At 48.8% G+C, this 27,942-nt stretch overlaps 2 gene segments (V, D, J or C); both read right to left on the reverse strand.

The window, feature by feature from the left end:
• The window catches only part of LOC106827306 (immunoglobulin heavy constant alpha-like), a 678,397-nt gene that overhangs the window by 207,196 nt on the left and 443,259 nt on the right, over positions 1-27,942 (reverse strand).
• The window catches only part of LOC139045754 (immunoglobulin gamma-1 heavy chain-like), a 72,306-nt gene continuing 44,389 nt past the window's right edge, over positions 26-27,942 (reverse strand). Inside the window, 4 exon segments of the C gene segment in view lie at positions 26-504; positions 589-918; positions 1,051-1,110; positions 1,404-1,697. Of these exon segments, the coding sequence occupies positions 176-504; positions 589-918; positions 1,051-1,110; positions 1,404-1,497 (813 nt within the window).

Raw genomic sequence — 27,942 nt, forward strand, 5'->3', positions numbered from 1 at the left:
TGCCTCAGAAAGAACCACGACCGCGTCGCAGGGTCCCAGGGCCATGCTGGGTGCTTTATTTCATGCTGGGTGCCCGGGAAGGTATGTACACAGGGGTGGGGGCTCAGGTGTCCTCGCTGGACTCTGAGAGCCCACGGGGAAGGAGGGATGGCTTGCTGGGTGCCGGGCCCATGGCTCATTTACCCGGGTTCTTGGAGACGTTCTTCTGTGTGTAGTGATTGTGGAGAGCCTCGTGCATCACCCCACACGTGAATGTCGTTCCCTGCTGCCACCTGTTCCTGTCCACAGTGAGCTTGCTGTACAGGAAGTAGGACCCGTCGCTGTCCTGCTGGGCTTGGGTGGTGCTGTACTTGGCCTCCGGCTCTGGCTGCCCATTACTCTGCCACTCGACGTTGATTTCAGGTGGGTAGAAGTCCTTGACCAGGCAGGTCATGCTGACCTTGCTCTTGGACAGCTCGTCTGGGTGTGGGGCCAGGACGTACACTTGCGGCTCCCGGGACCGCCCTGTGGGGACAGGGGTCAGCATAGATGGTCACTCCCTGGGTGGCCCCGTAGGAACTTCCCTGTGCTCGTCTGCCCTGCCCTCACCTTTGGTCTTGGTGATGGTCCTCTCGATGGGTTGTGGGAGGGCTTGGTTGTTGACCTTACACTTGAACTCCTTTCCTGACAGCCAGTCCTGGTGCTGGATGCGGAGGACGCTGACCACGCGGTAAGTGCTGTTGAACTGCTCCTCCTTCGGCCTCGTCGTGGCTGTGCGCACCTCCACCCCGTCCATGTACCAGTTGAACTTTACATCAGGGTTCTCCTGGCTCACGTCCACCACCACGCAGGTGACCTCGGGTGTTCGGGTGATCACGAGGGTGTCCTTGGGATTCGGGGGGAAGATGAAGACCGAAGGCCCTCCCAGGAGCTCAGGAGCTGGTGGGGGAGACATGGCGATGGTGGGTCAGCACCTGGGTGGGCCTCCTTTTGGGCACTCATTCCCCTCATGGGCCACGCCTGTGCTTGGGCCACCACCTGGGGGTAAAGGATGAGGCTTGGCTGACTCACCTGGGCATTTGGGACACTTGCTCATGTCGCACTCTTTTCCGTCATTGTGGGAAGTGGGCTCTGCAGAGAGAACAGACAGGGGTTACCGGGGCAGGAGGGAGACGGCCCTGGGGTGAGCTGACATCAGGGCCAGGTTTTGGCAGGTCTGAGACCAGCGTGCCTCCCGGGGCCCAAGGGGCTGGGTTAGGGCTGTCCAGGCTGCCTATGCTCTGGGCATGGCAGAAATACCCAGAGGACCCCCCCCTCCCGCCGCTTTGCTCGGGAGGCCTCTCCTGCCGCCCTGGGGTCCAGGCAGGAGGGCAGAGCCCGGCCTGTCTTGCAGGGAATGCCCTCCCTGCGGCCCCTCCTCTCACCGATTGTCTTGTCCACCTTGAAGTTGCTGGCCGGGTGGACTACGTTGCAGATGTAGGTATCGCTGGTCCAGGTGCTGGCAGGCACGGTCACCATGCTGCTGAGGGAGTAGAACCCCGAGGACTGCAGGACGGAAGGGAAGGTGTGCACGCCACTGGTCAGGGAGCCTGAGTTCCAGGACACCTTCACTGGCTCGGGGAAGTATCCGGAGACCAGGCAGCCCAGGGCCACCGTGGAGTCAGATGTGGTCCCACAGCCGGGGGCCAGCGCGAAGACCTTCGGGGCGGTGGTGGAGGCTGCAAGAGAGTAGGCGTGTGACCACCAGGGCCTGCCCCTGCGCCCGTGTGCTTCCAGAGAGTCTGAGGCCTAGATGCCCCTTGTGGCTACCTGTCATCAGGGCTGGTGCCTCTGCAGCCACAGGCTCAGAGAACCTAGATTAGAGCCCCCTGGGGCCCCTGCCCCTTGTCCCTGCTCAGGCCTCCTGCAGGTGGCCCGCCTGACTGAGTCCCCAGTCTGAGCCCGGACCAGAGACCTGTGCTTCTGGTCGGCTTCTGATGGACCCCAATCTGCTGTCCTGTGGCCCCAGCCTGGCCCAGCCCTGGGCGATTGGGCATCTCTTCAGGTGTGGTGGGCCTCTGCGCAGCACCGTCCCTGTTGTCTCCCGGCCCCTCAGCTCAGTGACTTTGCCATGGCCTGTCTCTGCTCACCAGGCCACGTGTCATCTGAGTCAGCTCCACAGCCACAGCACCAGGAGTACTTGTCCCCAACTCTCCCCTGATCCTGATCCTGTCTTGAACCCTGTTCATGCCTTGGGCTTTGTCCTTGACCTCGACCCCATCCCTGTCCTGAACCCATCCCTTCCCTGTCCTGGACCCATCCCTTCCCTGTCCTGGACCCCGTCCCTTCCCTGGACCCCATCCGTGTACTGGACCCCGTCCCTGGGAGTCTTCTTGTCCCCCTCCCCTCCCATCCCTGTGTGTCCCCAGCCCAGCCTCCTGCATCTGCCTCTGGGCCCCCTCCCCGCTCAGGTCCTCCTGGCCCGGCTTCCTGAGCTCACCTCCGGCCCCTCCCTGCCAGCGCCGCCTGCCCTCCGCCCTCCCTGCTCTTGGGCCTGTCCAGCTCCTTGCTCACTGCAGAGCCCTCCTCCAGCTGTGGTCCTTCCCCAGCACAGCTGGCCCCTGGGCGCGGGCGGGAGCCATGCGCTGCGCTCGGCACTCCTCTCCTCTCGGTGCCAGCCTCCCTAGGCCCCCGTGTGGGCCAGGGTGCAGCCTCCACCCCCAACAGCCAGGCCCACCCTGTCCCCTCCTCCCCTGAGTCCTGTCTGCTCAGCCGCAGGGCCTTGCCTGGCCTCTCCCCACACTGGTAGCCTGGGCTCAGGCCCCAAGGGGACTCTTACTCTTCCATGCACTGAGCCCACTGCGCTGTGCCACCCCACACTGAGTCCGAATGTCTATCCCTCCTGTCCCATGTCCCCACAAAGCCCAGAACAGGGCCGGTGTGCCTGGACCCAAGAACTGCATCCGATCTGGTCCTCTCAGGGATGCCCCCGGCCCCTTCAGCCCTAGACTCCTTCCATCCCAGGGCCCCCCCTCCATCCAACTCAACAGGCACCTGGCAACTCAACCAGCTCAACTCTCCTCCCTGCACAGCCAGCCTGACCTGAGCCCTGGGAGCCTCCAGCTGTCCCTGCTCCCTGTACCCCCTCAGGTCCCACCAGTTGAGGGCTCTGTTTAACTCAGGCCCAGTGCCCTTCATCCCCTAAAGTTGTGGGCAGCCCCCTGCCCCTCCAGACCTCTCACCAGCACCTGCTCACCTGTACCTGCTCTGCCTGCTCCCCCGGAACTCCTGGGCAGCCCCCTGCCCCTCCAGCCCTCCCGCTGGCCCCTGCTCACCTATAGCTGCTCTGACTACCCCGCTGGAGCTCCTTGGCTGCCCCCTGCCCCTCCAGCCCTCCTGCTGGCCACTGCTAACCTATAGCTGCTCTGCCTGCTCCCCCCAGAGCTCATGGGCAGCCACCTGCCGCTCCAACCTCTCACCAGCGCCTGCTCACCTGTAGCTGCTCTGCCTGCTCCCCCGGAACTCCTGGGCTGGACCCTGCCCCTCCAGCTCTCCCACCGGCCCTGCTTACCTATAGCTTCTCTGTCTGCTCCTGTGGAGCTCCCGGGCAGGACCCTGCCCCTCCAGCCCTCCCACCTGCCCTGCAACCAGTAGCTGCTCTGCCTGCTCCCCTGGAGCTCCTGGGCAGCCCGCTGCCCCTCCAGCCCTCTCACCTGCCCCTGCTCACCTATAGCTGCTCTGCCTGCTCCCTGGAGATCCTGGGCAGGCCCCTGCCCCTCCAGCCCTCCCACCTGCCCCTGCAACCAGTAGCTGCTCTGCCTGCACCCCTGGAGCTCCTGGGCAGCCCCCTGCAACTCCAGATCTCTCACCGGCCCCTGCTCACCAGTTTCTGCTCTGTCTGCACCCATGGAGCTCCTTGGAAGCCCCCTGCCCCTCCAGCCTTCCCGCTGGCCCCTGCTCACCTATAGCTGCTCTGACTACCCCGCTGGAGCTCCTTGGCTGCCCCCTGCCCCTCCAGCCCTCCTGCTGGCCACTGCTAACCTATAGCTGCTCTGCCTGCTCCCCTCAGAGCTCATGGGAAGCCACCTGCCGCTCCAGACCTCTCACCAGCGCCTACTCACCTGTACCTGCTCTGCCTGCTCCCCCGGAACTCCTGGGCTGGACCCTGCCCCTCCAGCTCTCCCACCGGCCCTGCTTACCTATAGCTTCTCTGTCTGCTCCTGTGGAGCTCCTGGGCAGGACCCTGCCCCTGCAGCCCTCCCACCGGCCCCTGCTCACCTGTAGCTGCTCTGCCTGCTCCCCCGGAGCTCCTGGGCAGCCCCCTGCCCCTCCAGCCCTCCCGCTGGCACCTGCTCCCCTGTAGCTGCTCTGACTACCCCGCCGGAGCTCCTGGGCATTGCCCTGCCCCTCCAGCCCTCCCACCTGCCCCTGCTCACCTATAGCTGCTCTGCCTGCTCCCCCGGAGCTCCTGGGCAGCCCCCTACCCCTCCAGTGCTCCCGCTGACCCCTGCTCACCAGTAGCTGCTCTGCCTGCTCCCCTGGAGCTCCTGAGCAGCCCTCTGCCCCTCCAGCCCTCCCACTTGCCCCTGCTCACCTGTAGCTGCTCTGCCTGCTCCCCTGGAGCTCCTGGGCAGCCTCCTGCCCCTCCAGCCCTCCCGCTTGCCCCTGCTCACCTGTAGCTGCTCTGACTACCCTGCCTGAGCTCCTGGGCAGCCCCTGCCCCTGCAGCCCTCCCGCTGGCCCCTGCTCACCTATAGCTGCTCTGACTACCCCGCTGGAGCTCCTTGGCTGCCCCCTGCCCCTCCAGCCCTCCTGCTGGCCACTGCTAACCTATAGCTGCTCTGCCTGCTCCCCCCAGAGCTCCTGGGCAGCCCCCTGCCCCTCCAGCCCTCCCGCTGGCCCCTGCTCACCTATAGCTGCTCTGACTACCCCGCTGGAGCTCCTTGGCTGCCCCCTGCCCCTCCAGCCCTCCTGCTGGCCACTGCTAACCTATAGCTGCTCTGCCTGCTCCCCCCAGAGCTCCTGGGCAGCCCCCTGCCCCTCCAGCCCTCCCGCTGGCCCCTGCTCACCTATAGCTGCTCTGACTACCCCGCTGGAGCTCCTTGGCTGCCCCCTGCCCCTCCAGCCCTCCTGCTGGCCACTGCTAACCTATAGCTGCTCTGCCTGCTCCCCCCAGAGCTCATGGGCAGCCACCTGCCGCTCCAGACCTCTCACCAGCGCCTACTCACCTGTACCTGCTCTGCCTGCTCCCCCGGAACTCCTGGGCTGGACCCTGCCCCTCCAGCTCTCCCACCGGCCCTGCTTACCTATAGCTTCTCTGTCTGCTCCTGTGGAGCTCCTGGGCAGGACCCTGCCCCTGCAGCCCTCCCACCGGCCCCTGCTCACCTGTAGCTGCTCTGCCTGCTCCCCCGGAGCTCCTGGGCAGCCCCCTGCCCCTCCAGCTCTCCCGCTGGCACCTGCTCCACTGTAGCTGCTCTGACTACCCCGCCGGAGCTCCTGGGCATTGCCCTGCCCCTCCAGCCCTCCCACCTGCCCCTGCTCACCTATAGCTGCTCTGCCTGCTCCCCCGGAGCTCCTGGGCAGCCCCCTGCCCCTGCAGCCCTCCCACTGGCCCCTGCTCAACTACAGCTTCTCAGCCTGCTCCTCCCAGAGCTCCTGGGCAGCCCCCTGCCCCTCCAGCCCTCCCGCTGGCACCTGCTCACCTGTAGCTGCTCTGACTACCCCGCCGGAGCTCCTGGGCATTGCCCTGCCCCTCCAGCCCTCCCACCTGCCCCTGCTCACCTGTAGCTGCTCTGCCTGCTCCCCCGGAGCTCCTGGGCAGCCCCCTGCCCCTCCAGCCCTCCTGCTTGCCCCTGCTCACCTGTAGCTGCTCTGACTACCCTGGCGGAGCTCCTGGGTATCCCACTGCCCCTCCAGCCCTCCCACCGGCCCCTGCTCACCTATAGCTGCTCTGCCTGCTCCCCCGGAGCTCCTGGGCAGCCCCCGCCCCTCCAGCCCTCCCGGTTGCCTCTGCTCACCTATAGCTGCCCTGACTACCCCGCCGGAGCTCCTCGGCAGGCCCCGGCCCATGCAGCCCTCCCACCGGCCCCTGCTCACCTATAGCTTCTCTGCCTGCTCCCGCTAGAGCTCCTGGGCAGCCCCCTGCCCCTCCAGACCTCTCACCAGCGTCTGCTCACCTATAGCTGCTCTGCCTGCTCCCCTGGAACTCCTGGGCAGGACCCTGCTCCTCAAGCCCTCCCACTGGCCCCTGCTCACCTGTAGCTGCTCTGACTACCCCGCCAGAGCTCCTGGGCAGGTCCCTGCAGCCCTCCCATCGGCCCCTGCTCACCTGTAGCTGCTCTGCCTGCTCCCCCGGAGCTCCTGGGCAGCCCCCTGCCCCTGCAGCCCTCCCACCGGCCCCTGCTCACCTGTAGCTTCTCTGCCTGCTCCTGTGGAGCTCCTGGGTAGCCCCTGCCCCTTCAGCCCTTCCAGCTTCCTACTTACATGCCAAGCTCTGCTCTCCACACCCATGGGGCTCCTGGGCTGTGACCTGTCCCTCCTGGTCTCCCATTCCCCTGCTCACCTGTAGCTGCTCTACCTGCCCCCTTCCAGAGCCCCTGGGCAGCCCCCTTTCCCTCCAGCCCTCCCACTGGCCTCTGCTCACCTGTAGCTGCTCTGCCTGCCCCCATGCATCTCTTGGTGTAGGCTCCTGTCCTTTTGTGCCCTCCCACCTTCCCCTGCTCATCCGTAGCTGTTCTTCCCGTTGTCCCTGGAACTCCAGGTCCACAGCAGCCCTCTGCCCCTCCTGTCCTACGATCCCCTCCACACAGCACAGGTCCCTGAGGTCAGCCCCAGGCTGCTGGGTCTGCCCAGGGCTGCCTTTGCCCCTCCTGCCTCTCCCAGCACCCTCAGCCCAGGTTCACCCTCCATCCTGGGCTCATTCCTTTCCCATCACTGGCCTTTGCCTCCTGGAGCCGCCAGATGCCCACCCTCTCTCTGGCTAACTCTCCCCTGGCAGAGCCCCTGCCTGCCGTGGTCTCCTCCTGGAGGAGCTCCTGGCCCAGCTGGGCTTCACCGTCTCTGTGCCCCTCACGGCGCTCAGAAGCCCATCTGGAAGGCCCCTCGGGACTGTGCTCCCTCCATTGCTGGGTCAGCTCCCCTTGCCACCCAGCTCCCAACACTGCAACCCCAGCACCTGCTCTGGACCCTCACTGCCTGGCTCCCAACGTCTGCCTGTAACCACTGAGCTCCTGCCCAGCCCTGTGCAGTCTGAGTTCTGAGCACATGGGTGCATCCGCTGGCCCTTTGGGCTCTGCACCTGGCTCACCTGCTGCCGTCGGTCCTGGCTACAGCCTAGGACACCGTGGCGGCCACCTCTGACCCTGCCCTGGGGCTTGAGCTGGCTCATTGGCGTGGACAGGACCCTTAGGCCACCTGGAGGTCCTCTTCCTCCCCTGCTCTGAGCCAGCCCCCTCTCTGTGCTCAAACCCATCTGTGCATCCTGGCGTCCATGCTGCAGCAGCTCGCTCCTGGCTGGTCCTGCCCTCAGCACAGCTGGCCAAATGCAGCCCTCAGGCTTCTGGCCTCAAGGTCATCAATTTCCTCAAGGTTAACTTTCATGGGCCTCTGGTGTGTCCAGCTCTGTTGGCGTGGGCGTGCCCTGCCCATGGCTGCCTGGTGCCTGCGTCCGGTTGGCACCGTGGCTCGTGGGCAGCCTGCCCTCCCCCGTGCTGGCTCAGCTGCTTGAGCCCCTCGGAGTCGTCCCTGGGTGCCTGGGCTCCCCGCAGCTCTGCAACCGTTTCCACTGCCCTGACTCCACTCCCTTCCCCCTGCTCCGTGGGGACCCCACTCACCAAGGGTGGGGGCTGTGGAGGTGGTGGAAGCCAGGGCTTCCGAGGAGCTCCCCCCACGCCCCTGCTCTGGCCCCGGGCACATGTGGCTCCTTGCGGCCCCGGGCTTGTTGCCCTCTGCCCTGCTTCCTAGGAGTTGGTAGCTGGTTCCCGGAGGTGGTAGCTGGTTCCCGGAGGTGGTAGCTGGTTCCCGGAGGTGGGAACCCACTCTCCACGACCCTGCAAAGACTAAGAACAGGACTGAAAGCAGGGGCACCGCTTGCTCCCTGAAGTTCCCTTTTCTTCTGGGTGGTTTCTGTCTTAGAGAGCCGGGGGGAGTACAGACGAGGCAGAGGCTGCCACACAGAGGCTGCCACACGTGGGTGTGTGGGAGGGGAGGGGGACTGGCGCCCAGGACTCTGGGGAGAGTGCAGGAAGTCCGGGCTCACATGCCTCTCTTTGCTCTCTCCCTCCCACAAGGATTATGCCCGATGGCCCCACCAAAGGCCAGGGCACCCAGGCCTCTCACCTGAGCCCTCTGGTACCCACAGCCCAGAGGACACCTCCCCTGGCCCTAGTCAGCGTCCATTGTGGACACAGGCTGTCCTGCTCACAGCCCGCAGCTCAGCCCAGGGCCTCATCCTGTCCTCCCGCCAGGCCAGCCCCCTAAGTACAAAGCCGTCTTCCTCTGGGTCCCTGCCTCTTCCCTCCATCCCTCTCTGGCTCCATCCATGGCTGGATCTCTGACTGAAGGGTGGTAGCACCCAGGGTCCAAGGGAAGATATTCTCCCATCCACAGCTGTCCTCTGGGGACAGACAGAAGTCTATGTACAAGGACAGAGTCCACGGTGGTCACTGGGGCCCAAAGGTCTCCTCTGTCTGAGAGACAGCATGCTGTTCCTGTCCTCCCGTGTATGGGCCAGGACCCAGCTTTTTGTCTGTGGGGGGACACGGACCCTCAGTGTCTCATGACTTGCAGTGCCTCGGCACACCCAAGGCCCCGTGTACAAACCTGGGCCATCCCGTCTCTTGCACGTTAGGCCTTGGATCGGGGATCCCTGGGCGGCACCATGGTCCCCACCCTGGAATTGCCGGGGGCCAGGTAGGTGCCTGGACATGAAGGCAGGCCTGGCTCCTTCCAATGGTTGGTGGGCAGGGGCGTACGCTGTGGCCGCTTAGGTGGGCCAAGAGCAAAGTCCAAAGCGAACCTTCTAGGAGGTGACCTGAGATGTACGAGGGGAGTCGGCTCTCCCACCTGTTGCTATTTGCAGCACCCTTTGGCCTCGGGTGTCCCCAGAGCCACTCCACATCCCCCAACGGTCTACTCTGGGTCCCTCTGCCTCCCCTGCTCTCTGGTCCTCGTGCTTACTTTCTAGAGTTGAGGTTTCTCAGAGCAGCGCCCACGTGCAGGTCCCATATCGTGTCCTGTGGTTCATGGGTGTGCTGTGGACCGCCCCACAGAGAGTGGCCTCTGCAGCTCTTCTGCTGATTTGCTTCTGCATTGGTGGCCTGCAGGCAGTGCCGGCTTCTGTGGGTGGGGGCGCTCCTCTCTGCTCCACTCGCATCAGCGAGGGGCTGGAAGGCTCCTCCCGGAGTCTGGCGCCTGGGCTGGGCGGGCGCCCATGTTCCCTCTGTCTCTGTGATCTTTCCGTGGGGATTCCCCACGCTGAGTGGTGCCCGGGCCTGACTCCCAGGAGGAGCCCTGTCTCCTTAGGTCCTGCTCTCAGAGACCCAGCAGTGGTCCCTCAGTGTCCCTGTCCCCATGGAGTCAGTCGCATGGGTACCCTGGGGTCTGGTGAGGGAAGTGAACCTCTGCATGGGGCAGGACCAGGTGATGGAGGAGCCTGTGGTCCCGGAATGTTGCTGTGGACACTCAGAAAACGCCGTCAGCAGCAGCCTTGGTGAAGGGAGTGCCCTCTGGTCCCTCCAGGGATGAATTCATGATAATCCACCTCACACTCCCGGCGGCTCTGGTCCGGCCTCCTCTCCGTGGCGCCCACGCAGTTTTGCCATCTCTCCCACGGAAGGCAGCCTCCCTCAGTCATGGGCTCCGCACGCTGTGAGCATCGCTGCCGTTACATAAGAAGCACGTTCATCTATGTAATTTCTGGTCAGGAAATGTTGAGGCAATAAACCATAATCAATCTGTTAATCAAAATTGGGGTGAGTTTATTATTTGAGCCAATTTGAGGACTACATAGCCCGGGACAATAACCTTCACCAAGGAAGGAAGTGTTGTGAAGAAGCCGGGTGTGCATCGTGGTTATATCCCGTCTTGGAACAAGGGACGTACATCACATATGACAGGAGTATCTCTTTTACTACAGTCACAAGATGCTTTGCTAGTATGGCGGGTGAGTGATCACAAGATGACACAGTAGGTCAGTAACGAATCCTTGCATTCTGGGAAGAAGTGCTCATCTATAAAGAAATGCCAAAAGGGGGCAGGATAATTTCAAGGGCATCATTCTTGCTTTGGGACATTGTAAATGCAGCAGATGTACAATGCATATTCGACAGGCACATCAGGACTTTCCAGAAAAACTAGATGAGGCCTAATTAGTCTAAACCAAATGGCTTCCTCATATACCTCAACATTTTAACTTTTCTTATTGCTTTCATTGATTCATTATTTTCCCACCTTTGATCGATAATGTTTTTATAGAAAGCACTGATGATCTAAATATTGTCCCTTGGTGCTATGGTGATTGTTGCCTGCCCTGGTCCATGATGGCCATCAGTGCTGGGCTTTAATCTCATTGACGTGCTCAGTTATGCCCAATGGCAGGAAATAGTCGGATATAGTGGATGAGCATAGAGGTATACAATTACAGGGGAAGCATTCCATAGGTTATGTAAGTTTTCAGTAACTTTAGATTGTCACACAAACGTTGTACCTATGCTTTGACCTGACTCATGATGCTGCATGTGCCTAATTATAGAACAGCTACACTAACAGTGCTGATAATTCAAAACTTGAAAGGATTATTTGAAAAATGAGTTCTTAGGTATAGTCTTATCAGAAGGAAATTCATCCAGGGTTGTAAGATCAATCAATCACCTCAAGTGGCTGAGCAACCATTATTCTAGCCTGCATGCCAGTCTTACAACGTTGAGTAAAGGAAAGAGTAATTAGTTTGCATATTATGATTAATAGAAGAATTCCAAGGAGTAACAGACACAGGAATTGCAATTCAGATTTCAAGAGGGCAGCCACACCTGAAGGGAGCCAACCACGCAAATCAAGCCTGGATGCAGGATCGCTTAAGGCATTCACCTGCTTTTCCAAGTGCTTTAGCAGAGAGGACACATTGGAAGACTCATCAGGTCCAAAAACGCAGCGTTCAGTTTGAATGAGTGCACATGTCCCACCTTGGGATGCTGTTAGATTATCTAAGGCCATTCTGATGGGGAGACAGCCCTCCCCACTAAAGACATTTGCATATTTAATAAGGGTATTCCTACCTGACTTTCATTGAGGGCAGTTTGAGCAAATTTAGTTAGAGCCTCTATGTGATATGACATCTTGTAGCCCAAGGAAGCAGCAAATATAGCCGCTGGTGGTCATACCAGTGAACACTGATGGAGTCCATCTGGCCTTACTGGGAGGAACATTGAGACCAGCTGTTAGCTCAGGGCGACTCCTTCCCTGCCTCCAAAGGAAGCCCAGGGTGCAGTGTCCCAGCCATCCAGGCAGGAGCCAAGACTAGAGGTTTGTTCCACACAACCACTGAGTTCCATTAGGAGCCACCCAAGGAACGCCCGGCCATTGAGACCAGTGTATTTCAAAGCATTCATGTACTTTGAATATGGTAGTATTGTGACATGACTTGGGGGATATCTATCCCATATTTGTGTAAAGTCTCCCATAGTTCTCACTGTAATATCTGGTTTATTTGCAAATTATTGTATAATTGGATCGTCAGAGTAACAGAAAAAGAGTGGCCGTGCCCTGTCTCATTAATAGTATGGTGTATTAGCCATGTTTCAAGGACCATAATTAGTAATATTCGACCAACTGCTGACTCTGGAACTAGATTTTTCCCTCATAATAATCTGCTTTAAAGCTTTGCAATCCCTATCTTGAAAGAGAGAAACCCACCAAGGTAACCCAGATGTACCACAAAGGGGAAGCGGGCCACCTATCCAGCAACTGAACAGATTTTTGTGTGTTACAAAGGAATGTGAGCATTGTAAGACATTGCCATCAGAGGCCCATTCAGATGTGGATTGGAATAACAAACATACTATCAGGAAAACTTAACTGGCATTTTTTTGATTAATTAAAATGTTTTGTAATTAGGCTATAATCTGGCTTATAGAGCTGGGTGGGGAGTAAAGTATTGTGATAGGTAAAACTGTACTGCAATCTAGAAATAGATTATTGTACTAATTACAGAGTGTTCAAACATTACGAAGGTGTAAATGAGGAGATACAGGTTAGGAATAGAGGCTTGGTCCAAGTCTTGTCACAGTTGTCTACAACAGATGACTCTTCTCACCCTGGTTTGGAGACATTTTTCTTGGTCAGTAGAAGTTGAGTATCATAAATAGGAGCTGAAATCAACTCAGGTGGAAAAGTCCATTTTTTTAATTGAGAACTGTGAATCCACGAGTCTATGCATCTTAATTTTGCCATGTGAGATTGTTTAAGAGTACCTGGTATGGTCCTTTCTAACCAGGTTCCGAAGGGTCTTTTATGTGGTGACTTTTCCAATAAAGAAAAGCTCCAGGTTGTTGCCCATGATGCTTAGCATCTTTGTCTCCTGGGGGCTTTGTCTCCTGAGCAAAGTTGGTTCATACATTCCCTCATCTAATTGCATAGGTCATCCTCTTATTGTTTCAAAAGGAGGCAGGTGATGTTTCCCAAAGTGTGCAGATCTAAGACTGGGGAGCAACAGCAGAGGGGCTTCTGGCCCTGAGAGATGAAATGCTTCGGAAAACTTTGCCAATTGAGTTTTGAATGTGCCTTCAGTTAAAATGTTGCATTATTGGGCCAAATGTCACAAATAGATTTCATTATTTGTCTAGTGAAATGAGTTCCTAGGTCACTCAGTAGGAATTCCCCAAACAGGTATTATCCTTTCCAATAATAATTTACTTACTGTTAAAGCCATTGCTCTTCTGCAAGGAAAAGCCCCAACCCAATGTGAGAACACACAGATCATCACTGAGACATTTACATCCTGGAGATGGTGGCATCTGAACAAAGTCCAATGGCCATACCTCAGAGGGTCCCTTAGGAAGGGGAAAGTTTGTTTGTGACCCAGGAAGTGGTGTCCCTGGATTATGCTCTGTGCACACTGCACAACGAGCATGGCTTTATGAGCCACGGTGGGAGAAAGTTTCCAAAAGTATTGTTTTCCCCATGAAATCGTGTTTTCCTGTGCTCAATGGAAAATTGATGCTTATTCTGGAGCAGTGGCAATTGTGCTCCAGTAGGCACTATGGATTTTTATCAGGCCTGAAACACATCAATGTGGTCGGGTAAAATATCCTATCTTCTCATTATCATATTTGTTTCTCTTCCTCAATGATTTATTTGGCTATACATGGAAATCCTTTACTAGGACAGCAGAGTAAACAGAAAATAGTGAGCATTCTCGACGCTGTACAGGATGTCCAGCCGGGAATGGCCCTGCTTGTTTTCTACATAAGACACATTTGTAAACCAAATTAGATAATAAAATGCAGTTGTGGCCATTTTCCTCCTGTGGTGCTGGTTGCAAGTCAGCAGGGTTCAATAATGACTAGAACTACAAGTGATAACATTATACAGGACCTATTAGAAAGTTTTTTCATAGATTCATATAATTTGTAAAACACTTATACTAATCACTTATATGTACACAAGGATATTCCTAAAGGAGCTTAGTATGACTTATTTGACAGTGCTTCCCATCTAATTTAACATACCAAATAAGCTTAATTAGTTTAGTATGTTCTTCTTTATAGAAAGAGAGAAAAACTTCTTTGAGAAGTCCCAGAGGCCCACCAGAAATTCTCAAAGTTACTTTCAGGTGTAAAGAAAGACTTGACTGGGCCGGCCCAGGGGCATAGCAGTTAAGTTCACATGCTCCACTTTGGTGGCCCAGGGTTCACTGGTTCGGATGCGAGGCACGGACCTACACACCACTTATCAAGCCATGCTGTGGCAGGCATCCCACATATAAAAACGTAGAGTAAGATGGGCAGTGGATGTTACCTGAGGGCTAATCTTCCTCAAAAAAAAAAAAAAAAAAAAAAAAGAAAAGAAAAGAAAGGAAAAGAAAAGAAAAGAAAGACTTCATTTAGGATTTGAATTTTGGGGAGGCTTGTCAAAAATAGCAAGTGGCTTTAAAATACTTGGTCAAATAGGATGACAGGTCACTGTGAAACAATGCTTAGTTATCCATTTAACCATGGCTACAATTAAGGAGTTTCAGGCAAATATAGAAAATTAAATAGTTGTAAGAAAGACTTTAGCTGCTGTGACTAAAGATCTGCAGAAAAAGTATGGGGAATTTATTGTGATAAGACATAAAATCCTTACTCTTCTGGTACACTGCTCAAAAGTAATTAAAAAACTTTCATAATCTCTTTATCAAGAGCTGACTAAAATTCCAAGGAAGTGATCCTTTTAAGAGAAAGAAAACCAAATTCTAATTCTTCCACCAGCTTACTTTTGATATTAAAACATATTCACTTAATTAAGTTCATTTTAATCTTAGCCAAGTTGACCTTGCACAAGACTCTTTCTGCAAGATTCCCTTCGACAAACCTTCTAAGACTTGGTTTTTTCATTCAGAATTTTCCCCATGCCTTCTTTCCTCCTTCCTAGTATGTTAGGACAAATTCATGTTTCCTACCCAAACAAACAAAAATATTTCCATTCCTTATATGTTTACTGAAAACATGCATCCTTCTTTCCTTAACTTTTTTAAAAGAATTTTTGTTTTGTTGAGGAAGACTGGCCCTGAGCTAGCATCTGTGCCCATCTTCCTCTATTTTACATGTGGGATGTCTGCCTCAGCATGGCTTGATGAGCACTGCGTAGTTCAGCACCCAGGATCTGAACTGGTAAACTGCAGGCCGCCAAAGCGGAGCATGTGAACTTAACTGCTGCACCATCGGGCTGGCCCTTTTCCTTAATTTTATGTATTGGCAGACACACAAATACTGTTTAGAAACATGTGGTTTCTCATAGGAAATTTCTCAGTATGGCACGAAATATATTTATAAATAAACCCAAGTAGTTTTCTAGTTTTTCTGAAAGAAGAAGCCAAAGGTAGATAAATCTATGTTTATTAATTGATGTCTAATGTCATATCTTATGTGGAAATGACCTAGATATTCGATAAATCTTCTCAATTAGTTTAGCAAAACTCTAAGTTTTCAAGTTACCAAAAGGTTTTAAAGTTATAAGTACCTACACCAAAACACAGAATTATTCTTAAAATTTCACCCATTTTTATCTTCTTAAAATCTATTTAGTTTACTTGTTCCTAATAATTATATTCATACTGTCTACAAACTTCATGAGACATTAGGCAAACTTAGCTATTATTATAAGGTATCTTTTTGCTGACAAATTCTGTAAGAAGGACAATATGTCTGTATCATACCTAATGCTGATGACTTGGAAACATATTTATTTCAATTAAACTGACAAACTTAAATAGGCCTTCGTTTCCCCAAATTGGTTTAAACTGTGTTAACTTGAAAGCTATTCGGGTTAGTTTCCATGACATGTATGCAAGCACTTACTTTAAGCTAATCAACTAGAGCTCTTTCAGAAGTTATAACATCTGGAGGCAAAACTATCACACATATGTAACATATGTTTGTGTGTGTGTGTGTATATATATATATATATTTACACACACACACACACAGAGACTCCATAGCTATTGTTTTGAAATTAATTCTATGAATCAGGTACAGTAATACAAAGCTCACTAGTTATGAAAGAATAATTGAATCCAAATTGTTTTAAGTTTTTTCTACTAATATTTGTGGAGAAGACACTTAAGATGCTAGATGTTGCAGATGACGTGATTTTATATATAGAAAATCCTAAAGAATCCACTAAAAAACTTTTATAAATAATAAATGAATACAGTCAAGTCGCAGGATACAAATCAACACAGAAAAATCAGTTGCATTTCTATACTCTAACAATAAAGTAGCAGAAAGAGAAATTAAGAATACAATCCCATTTACGATTAAAACAAAAAGAATAAAATACCTAGGAAAAGCTTAACCAAAGAGGCGAAAGATCTGTACAGACAAAACTATAAAACATTGTTAAAAGAAATTGAAGAAGACACAAAGAAATGGAAAGATATTCCATACTCTTTGATTGGAAGAATTAACATAGTTAAAACGTCCCTACTTCCTAAAGCAATCTATAGATTCAATACAATCTCTATCAAACTTCTAAAAACATCTTTCACAGAAATAGAACAAAGAATCCTAAAATTTATGTGGAATAACAAAAGACCCCAAATAGCCAAAGGAATCCTGAGGAAAAAGAACAAACCTGGAGGTATCAATTTCCCTGATTTCAGAGTATACTACAGAGCCGTAGTAACCCAAACAGCATGGCACTGGCACAAAACAGATACAGAGGTCCATAGGACAGAATCGAGAGCCCAGAAATGAACCCACATATCTACGCACAGCTTATTTTCGACAAGGGAGCCAAGAGCATACAATGGAGAAAGGAGAATCTCTTCAACAAATGGTGTTGGGAAAACTGGACAGCCACATGCAAAAGAGTGAAAGTAGACCATTACCTTACACCATGCACAAAAACCAATTCAAAATGGATTAAAGACTTGAATGTAAGACGTGAAACCATGAAACCATGAAAAAAACAGGCAGTATGCTCTTGGACATCGTTTTTAGCAGCGTTTTGTCAAATACCATGTCTGACTGGGCAAGGGAAACAATAGAAAAAATGAACAAATGGGACTAATCAAACTAGAAATCTTCTGCACAGCAAAGGAAATCATCATCAACAACAAAAGACAACCTAACAATTGGGAGAAGATATTTGTAAACCATATATCAGATAAGGGGTTAATATCCAAAATATACAAAGAACTCATACGTCTCAACTACTACAACAAAAAACCAACCCAATTAAAAAATGGGCAAAAGATCTGAACAGAGATTTCTTCAAAGAAGATATACGGATGGCCAACAGGCACATGAAAAGATGTTCAACATCATTAGATAACAGGGAAATGCAAATCAAAACTACAATGAGGTATCACCTCACTCCAGTCAGAATGGCTACAATTAATGAGACAGGAAACAACAAGTGTTGGAGAGGATGTGGAGAGAAGGGAACCCTCATACACTTCTGGTGGGAGTGCAAACTGGTGCAGCCACTACGGAAAGCAGTATGCAGTATCCTCAGAAAATTAAGAATAGGTCTACCATAGGATCCAGCTATTCCACTGTTGTATATTTATCCAAAGAACTTGAAAACACAAATGCATGAAGATCCATGCACCCCTATGTTCATTGCAACATTATTTACAATAACCAAGACTTAGAAGCAACCTAGGTGCCCAAGAAGGGAGGAATGGATAAAGAAGATGTGGTAAATATACACAATGGAATACTACTCAGCTATAAGAAATGATAAAATCCAGCCATTTGTGACAACAGGGATGGACCTTGAGGGTATTATGCTATGTGAAATGTCAGAGGAAGAAAGTCAAATACCATATGATCTCACTCATAAGTAGAAGATAAAAACAACAACAAACAAACACATAGAGACAGAGGTTGGATTGCTGGTTACCAGAGGGTAAGAGGGGAGGATGAAAGGGTAATTAGGCACATGTGTGGTGATGCATTGTGATTAGTCTTTGGGTGGTGGACATGATGTAATCTACACAGAATGTGAAATATATTACGATGTACACCTGAAAGTTATACAATGTTCTAATCCATGTTACTGCAATAAAAAAAATAAATAAAAATTTAAAAAGAGTGCTTCCATAGCCATTTTTCTATTCTTTTTCTTTCTTTTCCCCTTTGGTCTTGGTAAGTGGTGATGGTCTACGTAATAGTTGCTGGAGAGTTCACAAGCTCTTCGAGATAAAGGAAATGGGTGGGATCTGAACTGCCTCTAGAGCGGCATTTCCAGTTTTGCAAAGATTTGTAAGTCAAGGACAGCTGCTCTTAATTCCTCAGAATTTGGCTGTAACTTAAGTGACATTATAGATTGATCTACGTGTCCAAGTACATCACCCCCAATTTGCTTCTTTCCCTCTGGGCGCTTAGTTTTGTTTTAACTTAGGGAGGAATGTCTGTAAAAACAATTCCCATCAGGCTCTGAGTGTCAGCTTCCAGTTGGGCCAAATTTCTGATGATAAGTTGCCAAACCCTTTCAAATATCTTATCAGGTTTCGGCCAGGACAAACAGGGAGTACACCTGGCAGCAGTGAACAGCTCTGCTAACCCTTAGTGGAGCAGTTTTCTGGAAAATCTCCCAGTGTCTCGTCAACTCCAGGAGGGGCTCATATTGGGCCCTCCGTTACTGGTAGATTGTGGGAGCGTTGTGAAGCCACGACCTAATAGACTTCGCTTTTGGTTCCCTCTTATAACTTAATTTTTTATGAACATTGTGCCACAAAACTTTCAGGAATGTTTCTGGAATTGTGAAGTTTTTGCTTTTAAGAGAACTTTTTAAATGATCTTGTTGAATGGAGCGTTCCTTCTAATGGCCAATGTAATTTCCCTCAGGATAGTGGCAGTTTGGTGGGACCCTGAGACACAAGCAGAGTGCAAGTCACATTCTGTCCCACCACGTCTGATGGCAAAGTGGGGTGCAGCTGCATTTTTGTCTGACCATAATTAGGGGCCCCCAACTGGATGATTATCAAGCTGGGCCCTCAGGACACACAAAAAACTTGGTAAGATTTACCATTGTTTGTAAATACCTGCAACTTCCAGAACATTTAATTTTTGAGCAATTGTACTAGAGGGTGGCAGATTTGACTCTTTAAAAACTAAAGATTTCTCTGATCCACGGCTCTTAAACCTAGCACAAAAAAGACTAGTTTGATAGCTCAAAGGAGCCCCAACATGGCCACAGAACTGGTCATCTTTCAGAAGCATGGTTTCCCACTTTTCTCTTAGTTTCATCAGAAGAATGTCTAACGGCAGTGCAGGGGGTCAGAAAAGTGCTGTTTGTGAGGGTCACTCCCTAAAAATGTGTAAGCACCCTCCAACGTGCCGTGGTTTCCCCTTCCAGCAGTCTAAAATGCCTTGGGGGCTCGGAGCATTGGACGACCAGTCTTCATTTGCAGGTACCCAGAGGAGCCTTTAATTAATTAACATGAATGATCACAATGGAGTTTCTTGTGGGACGGCCACACGTCACGGGGATTTGATCCTTCGATGCTCCCATTAGGTTCTCTGTTACATGAGAATGTCTTTCAGCTGGAAGGAGCTGGTGTACCTTGTCTTCAGAGTTGACCAAGTTCAGACTCTCACTTCTCTATTGAACATTTTGTTCAGATGTTATAGATACAAGTCATTCCAATTTAAAGCCAAATTTAGAAGGTCAGCTTGCCCCACTCACTCCAAGGTTTCCCCTAGGGTCCCCTGGCCCAAGACATCCCCCCTAGTTTCCTATTGCCTAGGACTTGCTCCCTAGGTTTCTCTTACCTAGGATATGTACTGGTACCCCTTTAAGACGCCTAGACTCAAGGCTTGAAACAGCTCATATAAAACATTGGACCATCGACTGAAAATAAGGAGGTGCAGCTTTCAGGAGACTCACCTGGGTCGCCCAAAGAACGCAGGGAAGCCAGGGTGGAGGATTCAGTCGGCCCCTGTTGGTTCCCAACCTCACTTCAATGAAGATTCCATTTGGCCTCTGGTTGGTTTTTCTGAAATTCTGCCAACTATGCCCAGAACTGTCGACACAAATAATCAATAATCAATTTATGAATCAAACTGAGTGAGTTAATTATATGAGCCACTCTGAGGTTTATATAGAGTGGGAGAATAACCTTCCCCCAGGAAGGAAGCATTCCAAAGAAGAGGGTGTACACAGTGGTTATATACCATCCTGGAACAAGGGACGTACATCACACAGGACAGGGATATCCCTCTTACTACAGTCACCAGGTGGTTTCCTAGCACGGCAGGTCAGTGGTCATGAGATGAGCACAGTAGGTCAGAAATGAATGCTTAGTTTCTGGGAAGAAATGCTTGTCTATAAGGAAATTCTGATATGGGGGTGAGGTGTACATCCCTGACTTTAAGGGCATCATTCTTGGCTTTGGGTCATTGACCATGTTTACAGCAGATGGACAAGGCATGCTTGACAGGTCACGTCAGGCCTTTCTGGAAAAACAAGGTCAGGCTGAATTAGTTTTAAACCAATTGGCTTCCTTATATACCTCAATATATTAGCCTTTCTTATTTTTTCATTTCTTCATCGTTCCCAGTGTTGATAAGTTTGACAAAACCCCTGACAGTGTCCTGGCTAGTGGGTCATAGGCCATAGAGCCCAGTACCTCTGCTATGCTCACAGTTCTTGCAAGACAAATTGTAACGTTGTGCATCGATTTGGGGCACCAAGCACCTCCTGGTCCCCGTGCTGTCTGCCCCTGGTTATGGTGGTGGGGCTGGTGTTGAGGATGAGCAGCCACTCTTGGGATCTTGACAGGATTCTCAGGCACCAGGCCACTGCTGTCCCCGGATCCACGTAGGGGGCTGGCTGCTTTGGCAGGAGAGGGCGAAACTATGTGACTTGGGCATTCAAGCCACAGGGCTTTATCAGGATCCACACACATGTCCCCATTAGACTCTGAAGGTCCCATCCTTTCAGACAAATCTTTTCACATCAGAAAGTGAGGCTGTGACTTTATCTCAGGCTAAAATTTTGTGACCTGTCATGTTGGACTCTGGGTTTGGCCTTCTGGGACATTTCCCCTGTGGTTACAAGAGAAAAGAGATACTTTGTAGACATTCACAGAAGACTTCCTCTGGCCCTGTCCCGAACTGGGATGTCAGAGCCCAGGTGTCACGCGTCGCTGCAGGCCCTCCCGAGCAGAGATAAGACGCCAGCCCAGCCCGTGACCTGGCAGCGCTCATTCCTCACCTCACCTGACCTTACCTGTCTGGACAGCGTCTGCCCCGCCCCCAGCCTTGCCTCCCTTCTGCACCTCACTCCAGGCCGCTGCAGACGCCACCTCGGGAAACATCAGTAGTCATGAGGAGAATACAGGCACCAGCAGAAATCAGGTCTGTAAACCTCTAGTTGCTGAGACCAATCAGGCAGCAGCTGTCGGGGCCATCGAAGAAGCGCACGAATGTGACCTGTGATGACGAGTGCCTGAGATGCGTTCCCTGGCCGCCTACCTGGTGTGCTGAACTTAGTCACATTCCTCCTGACTGTGGGAACTCACCCTAACAGCCATGTCTCTTTCAAGCAAAGAGCCACGACCTTGGATAATGCAACATGCTTTCTTACGGAAAGTTAATGTTTTTGTCTCTGAAGGTGGAGAAGGGCTTGTGCTGCCAAGTCACTGTGCACTCCTGTGCTCCTTGTGGCAGGACCACGTGAAGGCCACTTTCTTGATGAGCAATTCATGTGGTTGGCGCCCAGTGAGTGATCATGAGCCCACACACCCACTGACTGGAGGAACTGCTGCCTTTTTTAGCAGGTACGTGACACTCATTGTCCTTCAAATACAGGCTGTTATTCCTTCCACGATGCATTTTTCCTTTATTGCTGTTTAGAAAGAAAAATGCTGCCCAACGCACAGACCCAAAGCTTATAACTGAGCATTTTCATGTTGTACATGTTGAAACATGTCCACCAGACCTAATCAAGCTTTGGTGCTGGGTTCTTGAGCTGGCTTTCCAGTGCAATTCTTGTCGCTCTTCAGGAAAGCTGCTAAGTGCATTGGACTGGCTCCCCCCATCCTCTCTGGAATCAGTTTGTTTGTTTAATTTGGAAGAATACTCCATTGTGTCTCAGGGTATATTAGTCTGGGTTCTCCAGAGAAACAGAATCGATAGGATGCATCTCCATCTGCATCTATATCTCTATCTGTACCTATATCTATAACATCTATATCTAGAAAGAGATTTATTGTAAGGAATTGGCTCACACAATTATGGAGGTTGGCAAACTCAAAATCGGCAGGGTGGGCCTACAGGCTGGAGGCTCAGGAGAGAGCTGATGTTGTAGTTCAAGTCCAAAGGCTGTCTGCTTTACCTTGCCGAGAAGGGATGCTGGAGAGAAATTTTTTGAGATCTTGCACGTCTGAGAATATCTTCATTGTACTCTCACATTTTATTATCAGTTTGGGTGCAGAATTCTAAGTTAGAAATAAGTTTTCTCCAGATGCTTTAGGCCATTTGATTCCACATCCCCCTCAGTGACAGAACATTCTAGAAGCACCAAAGGAGCTCAGGTAAGGGGTGGCCTTTTCACTCCTGATAGCTAGAGTAGAGCAAAGATAATCAAATGGAGAAAGAGCAGTCTTTTCAGTAAATGATGCTGAAACATCTGGAATCCCACAAGCAAACAAATGAATCTAGGCATAAACATTACACTTGTTGTAAAAATTAACTCAAAGTGGATCATTGACCTAAATATAAAACACAAAACCGTGAAACTTCTAGAAAATAACATAGGGAAAAATCTAGGTGACCTTGGTTTTGGCAATGAGATTTAGATACAACACCAAAAGCACAATTTATGGAAGAGAAAAATTCACTAGCTGGACTTTATTAAGATGAAAAATGTCTGCTCTGTGAAAGAAAATGAAAAAGACAGGCCATAGACTTGGAGAAAATATTTGCACAACACATGTTTAATAAAGGACTTGTATCCAAAATATACAGAGAACTGTTAAAATTCAACAAGAAGGAAACAAATAACCCAAATAAAAAATGGGCAAAAGATCTAAACAGACACCTCACCAAAGAGGACTTGTAGATGGCCAATAAGCAGATGAAAAGATGCTCCACATCGTACGTCGTCAGGGAACTTCAAATTAAAACGAGACAGTAGTTCACATCTGTCAGATGGCGAAGAGCCACAAACGAAGTACAAGACCCTGCGGCTGTTGAGGAGGCCCGGCAAGAGGAGCTCCCAGCCACTGCTGGTGGGAACGAGGAATGGTACAGACAGCTTGGAAAACAGTTTGGCAGTTTCTAAAAAATCGAAACATAATCTTATCATATAATGCAGCAGTTGCACGCCTAGATAGTTATCCAAATGAGCTGAAAACTTATGTCCACTCAAAACCTGCACACAGATTTTATAAGAGCATTTTCATAATTGCCAAAACTTGGAAGAAACCAAGATTTCCCTCATTAGATGAGTGGATAAATAGATGGTGGTGCATCTAGACAATGGAATAGTATTCAGAAATAAGAAATAAGCTATCTCTTCCTGATGAATTGATCCTTTCATTATTATATAATGTCCTTCGTTGTCTCTTAAGACTATTTTTGACTTAAAGTCTATTTTGTCTAAGTGTACCCATCCTTGCTCTTTTGTTTACCATTTTCATGGAATATCTTTTTCCATCCTATTCACTTTCAGACTATGTGTGTCCTTAAATCTAAAGGGAGTCTCTTGTAGATGGTGCATAGTTGGATCTTGTTTTTTTTATCCATTCCTTCACTCTATATCTTTTAGTTGGATAATTTAATCAATTTATTGAGAGGGAATGGCCTACTATTGCCATTTTGTTAATAGTTTTATGTCTGTCTTATAGGTGTTTTGTTCCTCTTTTTCTTTCTTACTGTCTTCCTTTGTGTTTTGTTGATGTTTTTAACACACACACACACATTTACCCTCCAAAAAAAAAAAAAACAGCTGAAAGACATAAGAAAACTTTTAGAGGTAATGGATATGCTATTACCTTGATTGTGATGATGATTTCGCAAGTTTATGCATATGTCCAAACTCATTATATACATTAAGTATGTGCAATTTTCAAAATAAATCAATTGCATCTCAATAAAGCTGCAAAAAAGAGAAAGTCATCAAAAAAAAGGAGAAATGAGCTATCAAGTCACAAAAAGACATGGAAGAATCTTAAATGCATATTGCTAAATGAAAGACACCAATTGGAAAAGGTCATATACTGTGTACTCCAACTGTATGAAATTCAGAAAGTCACATCTACAGAGATAATGAAAAGATCAGTCATTGCCAGGAGTTTAGAGGAGAGGGTGAGCGATGAATAGGTGAAGTACAGAGGGTCTTCAGGGCAGCGGAATGTTTCTGTATGATACTGTAATGGTGGATACAGAAACAGTAGCTTAAATGGCATATCTGACCAAAACCCCAGCATTAAATGCAGCCTTGAAGCCTGTGGGTGCAACTGAAATTATGCGTTTATCAAAACTCATAGAACTGTACAACGTAAGGCATGAACCATAATGTTAACTATGAGTTTAGTTAATAATAATGTTTTAATTTGGTAACAAATGTAACACACTGGTGCAAGATATTAATAATAGGTGAAACTATGGTTACATGGTGGGACACCAGAGTATATGAAAGCTCTCTGTACTTTCTGCTGAATTCATCTATAAACCTAAAGCTATTCTAAAAAAACAAAGTCTGTTAAAAAAAAAAAAATCGTTATGCAGCACAAACAAAAGCAGAACCATGGACAGCAGCTGAAACACGTTTTTAGACATGGGTAGCACCATGGACAGCAGCCCAGAGGCCTTGGGTACACATACGGCACGGCCGTTGCCTGATGTGGGAAAGGCGGCACCCACGGACAGCAAAATAGTCTTTTATAAACGAATTTCTGGATTAAGGAAGCATTCTGGACCATTGTCCCATGACCTCACGCATCTTAATGTCATGGACTACATCCATTTTTGTAACCTGAGTCGCTGGCACAAGGTCTTGGAGTCATGCATGCATCAACCATGAGTGCCCCACAGAGAAGACTGGATTGATCCCGTGTGGTATATGGAATTCTAAAATGGGTCTTTATTTTGATATGAAATTTGTATACATATTAAACAGTTCTTTTCTTTTTTCCATCCTCCCATTCCCCTACCATCACACATAAGATACATTAGTGGTGATTTACAGTATCTCAGTATTTAAGTTGCAGGATAACTGAGGTTGAGCATTATGCATCAAGAAGAGAAATGAATATCACCCAAAGACGTTTAAAGTGACATACTGGTGTTTGTGTCCTCTTTTGGGAGGAAGACTGGCACCTTCTAAGTTACATGTGGGAAAATTCCACTATGTTAAGTGGAAGATAATTTTGCCATTGGTTTTCATTTGGAAGCTAAAAGTGGCCCAGAGAGGCATGTTTTGTGGACAAGGAGTGGATTGTGGTGGTTTTTGTCTATGCCAACTTAACTAAGTTCTAACTAAGTTTCTTAGAATTCCCTTCCCTGTGTGGCTATAGATTAGGATTGGTCGTAAGAGAAATTTACACAATTTTTGCAAAGCAAAAGTGAAGCAGCCGTCCTCACATTTGGAAGGCTGCTGCAGAGCCCCAGATGCTGCTAAAGCCATGTGTGTTGTTGTTGGCCTGCAAATTCACTTTGTTAGCATGGTGTAGCTGCTTTTCCAGCTCCTTCCAGGTTTCCTTCAGGTCCTTTAAGTCCTGGGCCAGGCAGGTGTGCAGCTCCTTCCTGAAGGTCACCAGTTTCTTCTACAGGTCAGAGAGACACAGGTTGCAGATTTTCCTGAAGGGTTTCAGTTTTCTTTATGGGTGATGGTTTTCTCTTACTTTCCCTTGCTTAAAAAATATATTTTTTCATTATGCTAAGATACACATAACAAAATTTACCATCTTAAATCTTTTTAAGTGTACAATTCAGTGGTATTAAATATATTCATAACGTTGGGCAACCATCGCCAGCATCCAACTCCATAGCTCTTTTAATTTTGTAAAACTGAAAGTCTATACCCATTAAACAATAATCCCCCTTTCCTACACCGCACCCCCAGCACCCACTATTCTACTTTCTGTCTCTATGAATTAGACTACTATAAGTACCTCATATGAGTGGAATCATACAGTATTTGTGTTTTTGTGACCGGCTTATTTTACTTAGTGTAATGTCTTCAAGGTTCATCTGTTTTGTAATACATGTCAGAATTTCCTTACTTTTTAAGGTGGAATAATATTCCATTGTATGTATATACCACATTTTGCTTATCCATTCATGCATCAGTGGACGCTTATGTTGCTCCCACATTTCAGCTATTGTGAGTACTGTTGCTATGAACATGGGTGTACGAGTCTCTCTTCAAGACTGCTTTCAATTCTTTTGGGGATATACCCAGAAGTGGAATTTCTGGATCATACAGTAATTCTAGTTTTAAATTTTTGAGGAGCTTCCATACTGTCTTCCACAGTGGTTATTCCATTTTATATTCCCACCAACAGTGCGCAAGTGCTCCAATTTCTCCAAATCCTCACCAACATTTGTTGTTTTTTGATAGTGCCATCCTAACGTGTGTGAGATAGTATCTAATTGTAGTTTTGATTTACATTTTCCTAATGGTTAGTGATGTTGATCACCTTTCCTTGTTCTTATTGGCCATTTGTACATGTTCTTTGGGGAAATGTCTATTCAAGTCCTTTGCCCATTTTTGGCATCAGGTTGTTTGTTTTTTTGTTGTTGAGCTTTAGGAGTTCTCTGTATATTCTGAATGTTAACCTCTTATCAGAAATTTGCAAATATTTTCTCCCATTCTGTGGGTTACCTTTTTATTCTGTTGATAGTGTCTTTTGATGCACAAAAGCTTTAAATTTTCATGAAGTCCAATCCTTTTTTCTTTTGTTGCCTGTACTTTTGGTGTCATATCCAAGAAATCACTGCCAATTCTAATGTTGTGAAGATTTTGCTCTATGTTTTCTTCTAAGAGTTTTATAGTTTTAGGTCCTACGTTTAGCTCTTTGATCCATTATCAGATAGCTTTTGTATACAGTGTTAGATAAGGGTCCAACTTCATTCTTTTATCTGTGGATATCCAGTTTTCCCAAAACCATTTATTGAAAAGACTGTCCTTTCCCCTTTGATTACTCTTGGCACCATTGTCAAAAACCATCTGACCAGGGCTGGCCCGGTGGCATATTGGTTAAGTTTGCATGCTCCACTTTGGTGGCCTGGTGTTTGTGAGTTTGGATGCTGGGTGTGGACCTACACATTGCTCATCAAGCTACGTTGTGGTGGTGTCCCACATACAAAATAGAGGAAGGTTGGCACAGATGTTAGCTCAGCAACAATCTTCCTCAAGCAAAAAGAGGAAGATTGGCAACAGATGTTAGCTCAGGGCCAATCTTCCTCACCAAAAAAAAAAGAAGTCATGTGGCCATATATGTGAGGGCTTATTTCTAGGCTGTCTGTTATTTTCCATTGGTCTATATGTCTGTCTTTATGCCAGTATCACATTGCTGTCATTACTTTAGCTTGTAATAAGCTTTGAAATCAGGAGGTGTGAGTCCTCCAGCTTTGTTTTTCTTTTTAAAGATAGTTTTAGCTTTTTGGGTCCCTTGAGATTCCATATAAATTTTAGGATGGGTTTTTCTATTTCTGCAAAAAAAAAAAGGTCATTGGGATTTTGATAGGGACTGCAGTGAATCTGTAGATTGCTCAGAGAAATATTGACGTTTTAATAATATGAAGTCCTCCAATTCATGAACATGGGATGTGTTTCCATTTATTTATGACTTTTAAATTTCTTTATCAGCGTTTTGTATTTTTTGTTGTACAAGTCTTTCACCTCCTTGGTTAATTTAATTTCTAAGTATTTTATTCTTTTCGATGCTATTGTAAGCGGAGTTGTTTTTGTAATTTGCTTTTCAGATTCTTCATTGTTAGTGTGTAGAAATGCAACTGATTTCTGTGTGTTGCCTTTGTATCCTGCTACTCTTCTAAATTCATTTATTAGTTCTTTTTTTGGTAGAATCTTTAGAGATTTCTATATCTAAAATCATGTCGTCTGTAAACAGAGATAATTGTACTTCTTCCTTTCCAATTTGCATGCCTTTTATTTCTCTTTCTTGCCTAACTTCTCTGGCTTGATCTATCAGTCCTATGTTGCATACAAGTGGTGAGAGTGGGCGTTCTTGTCTGCTTCCTGATTTTAGAGGAAAAGCTTTCGGTCTTTCACCATTGAGTGTGATGTTTGCTGTGGGTTTTTCATATG

This window comes from Equus asinus, chromosome 7 (genome assembly GCF_041296235.1).
Source record: "Equus asinus isolate D_3611 breed Donkey chromosome 7, EquAss-T2T_v2, whole genome shotgun sequence".
Lineage (NCBI taxonomy): Eukaryota > Metazoa > Chordata > Mammalia > Perissodactyla > Equidae > Equus > Equus asinus.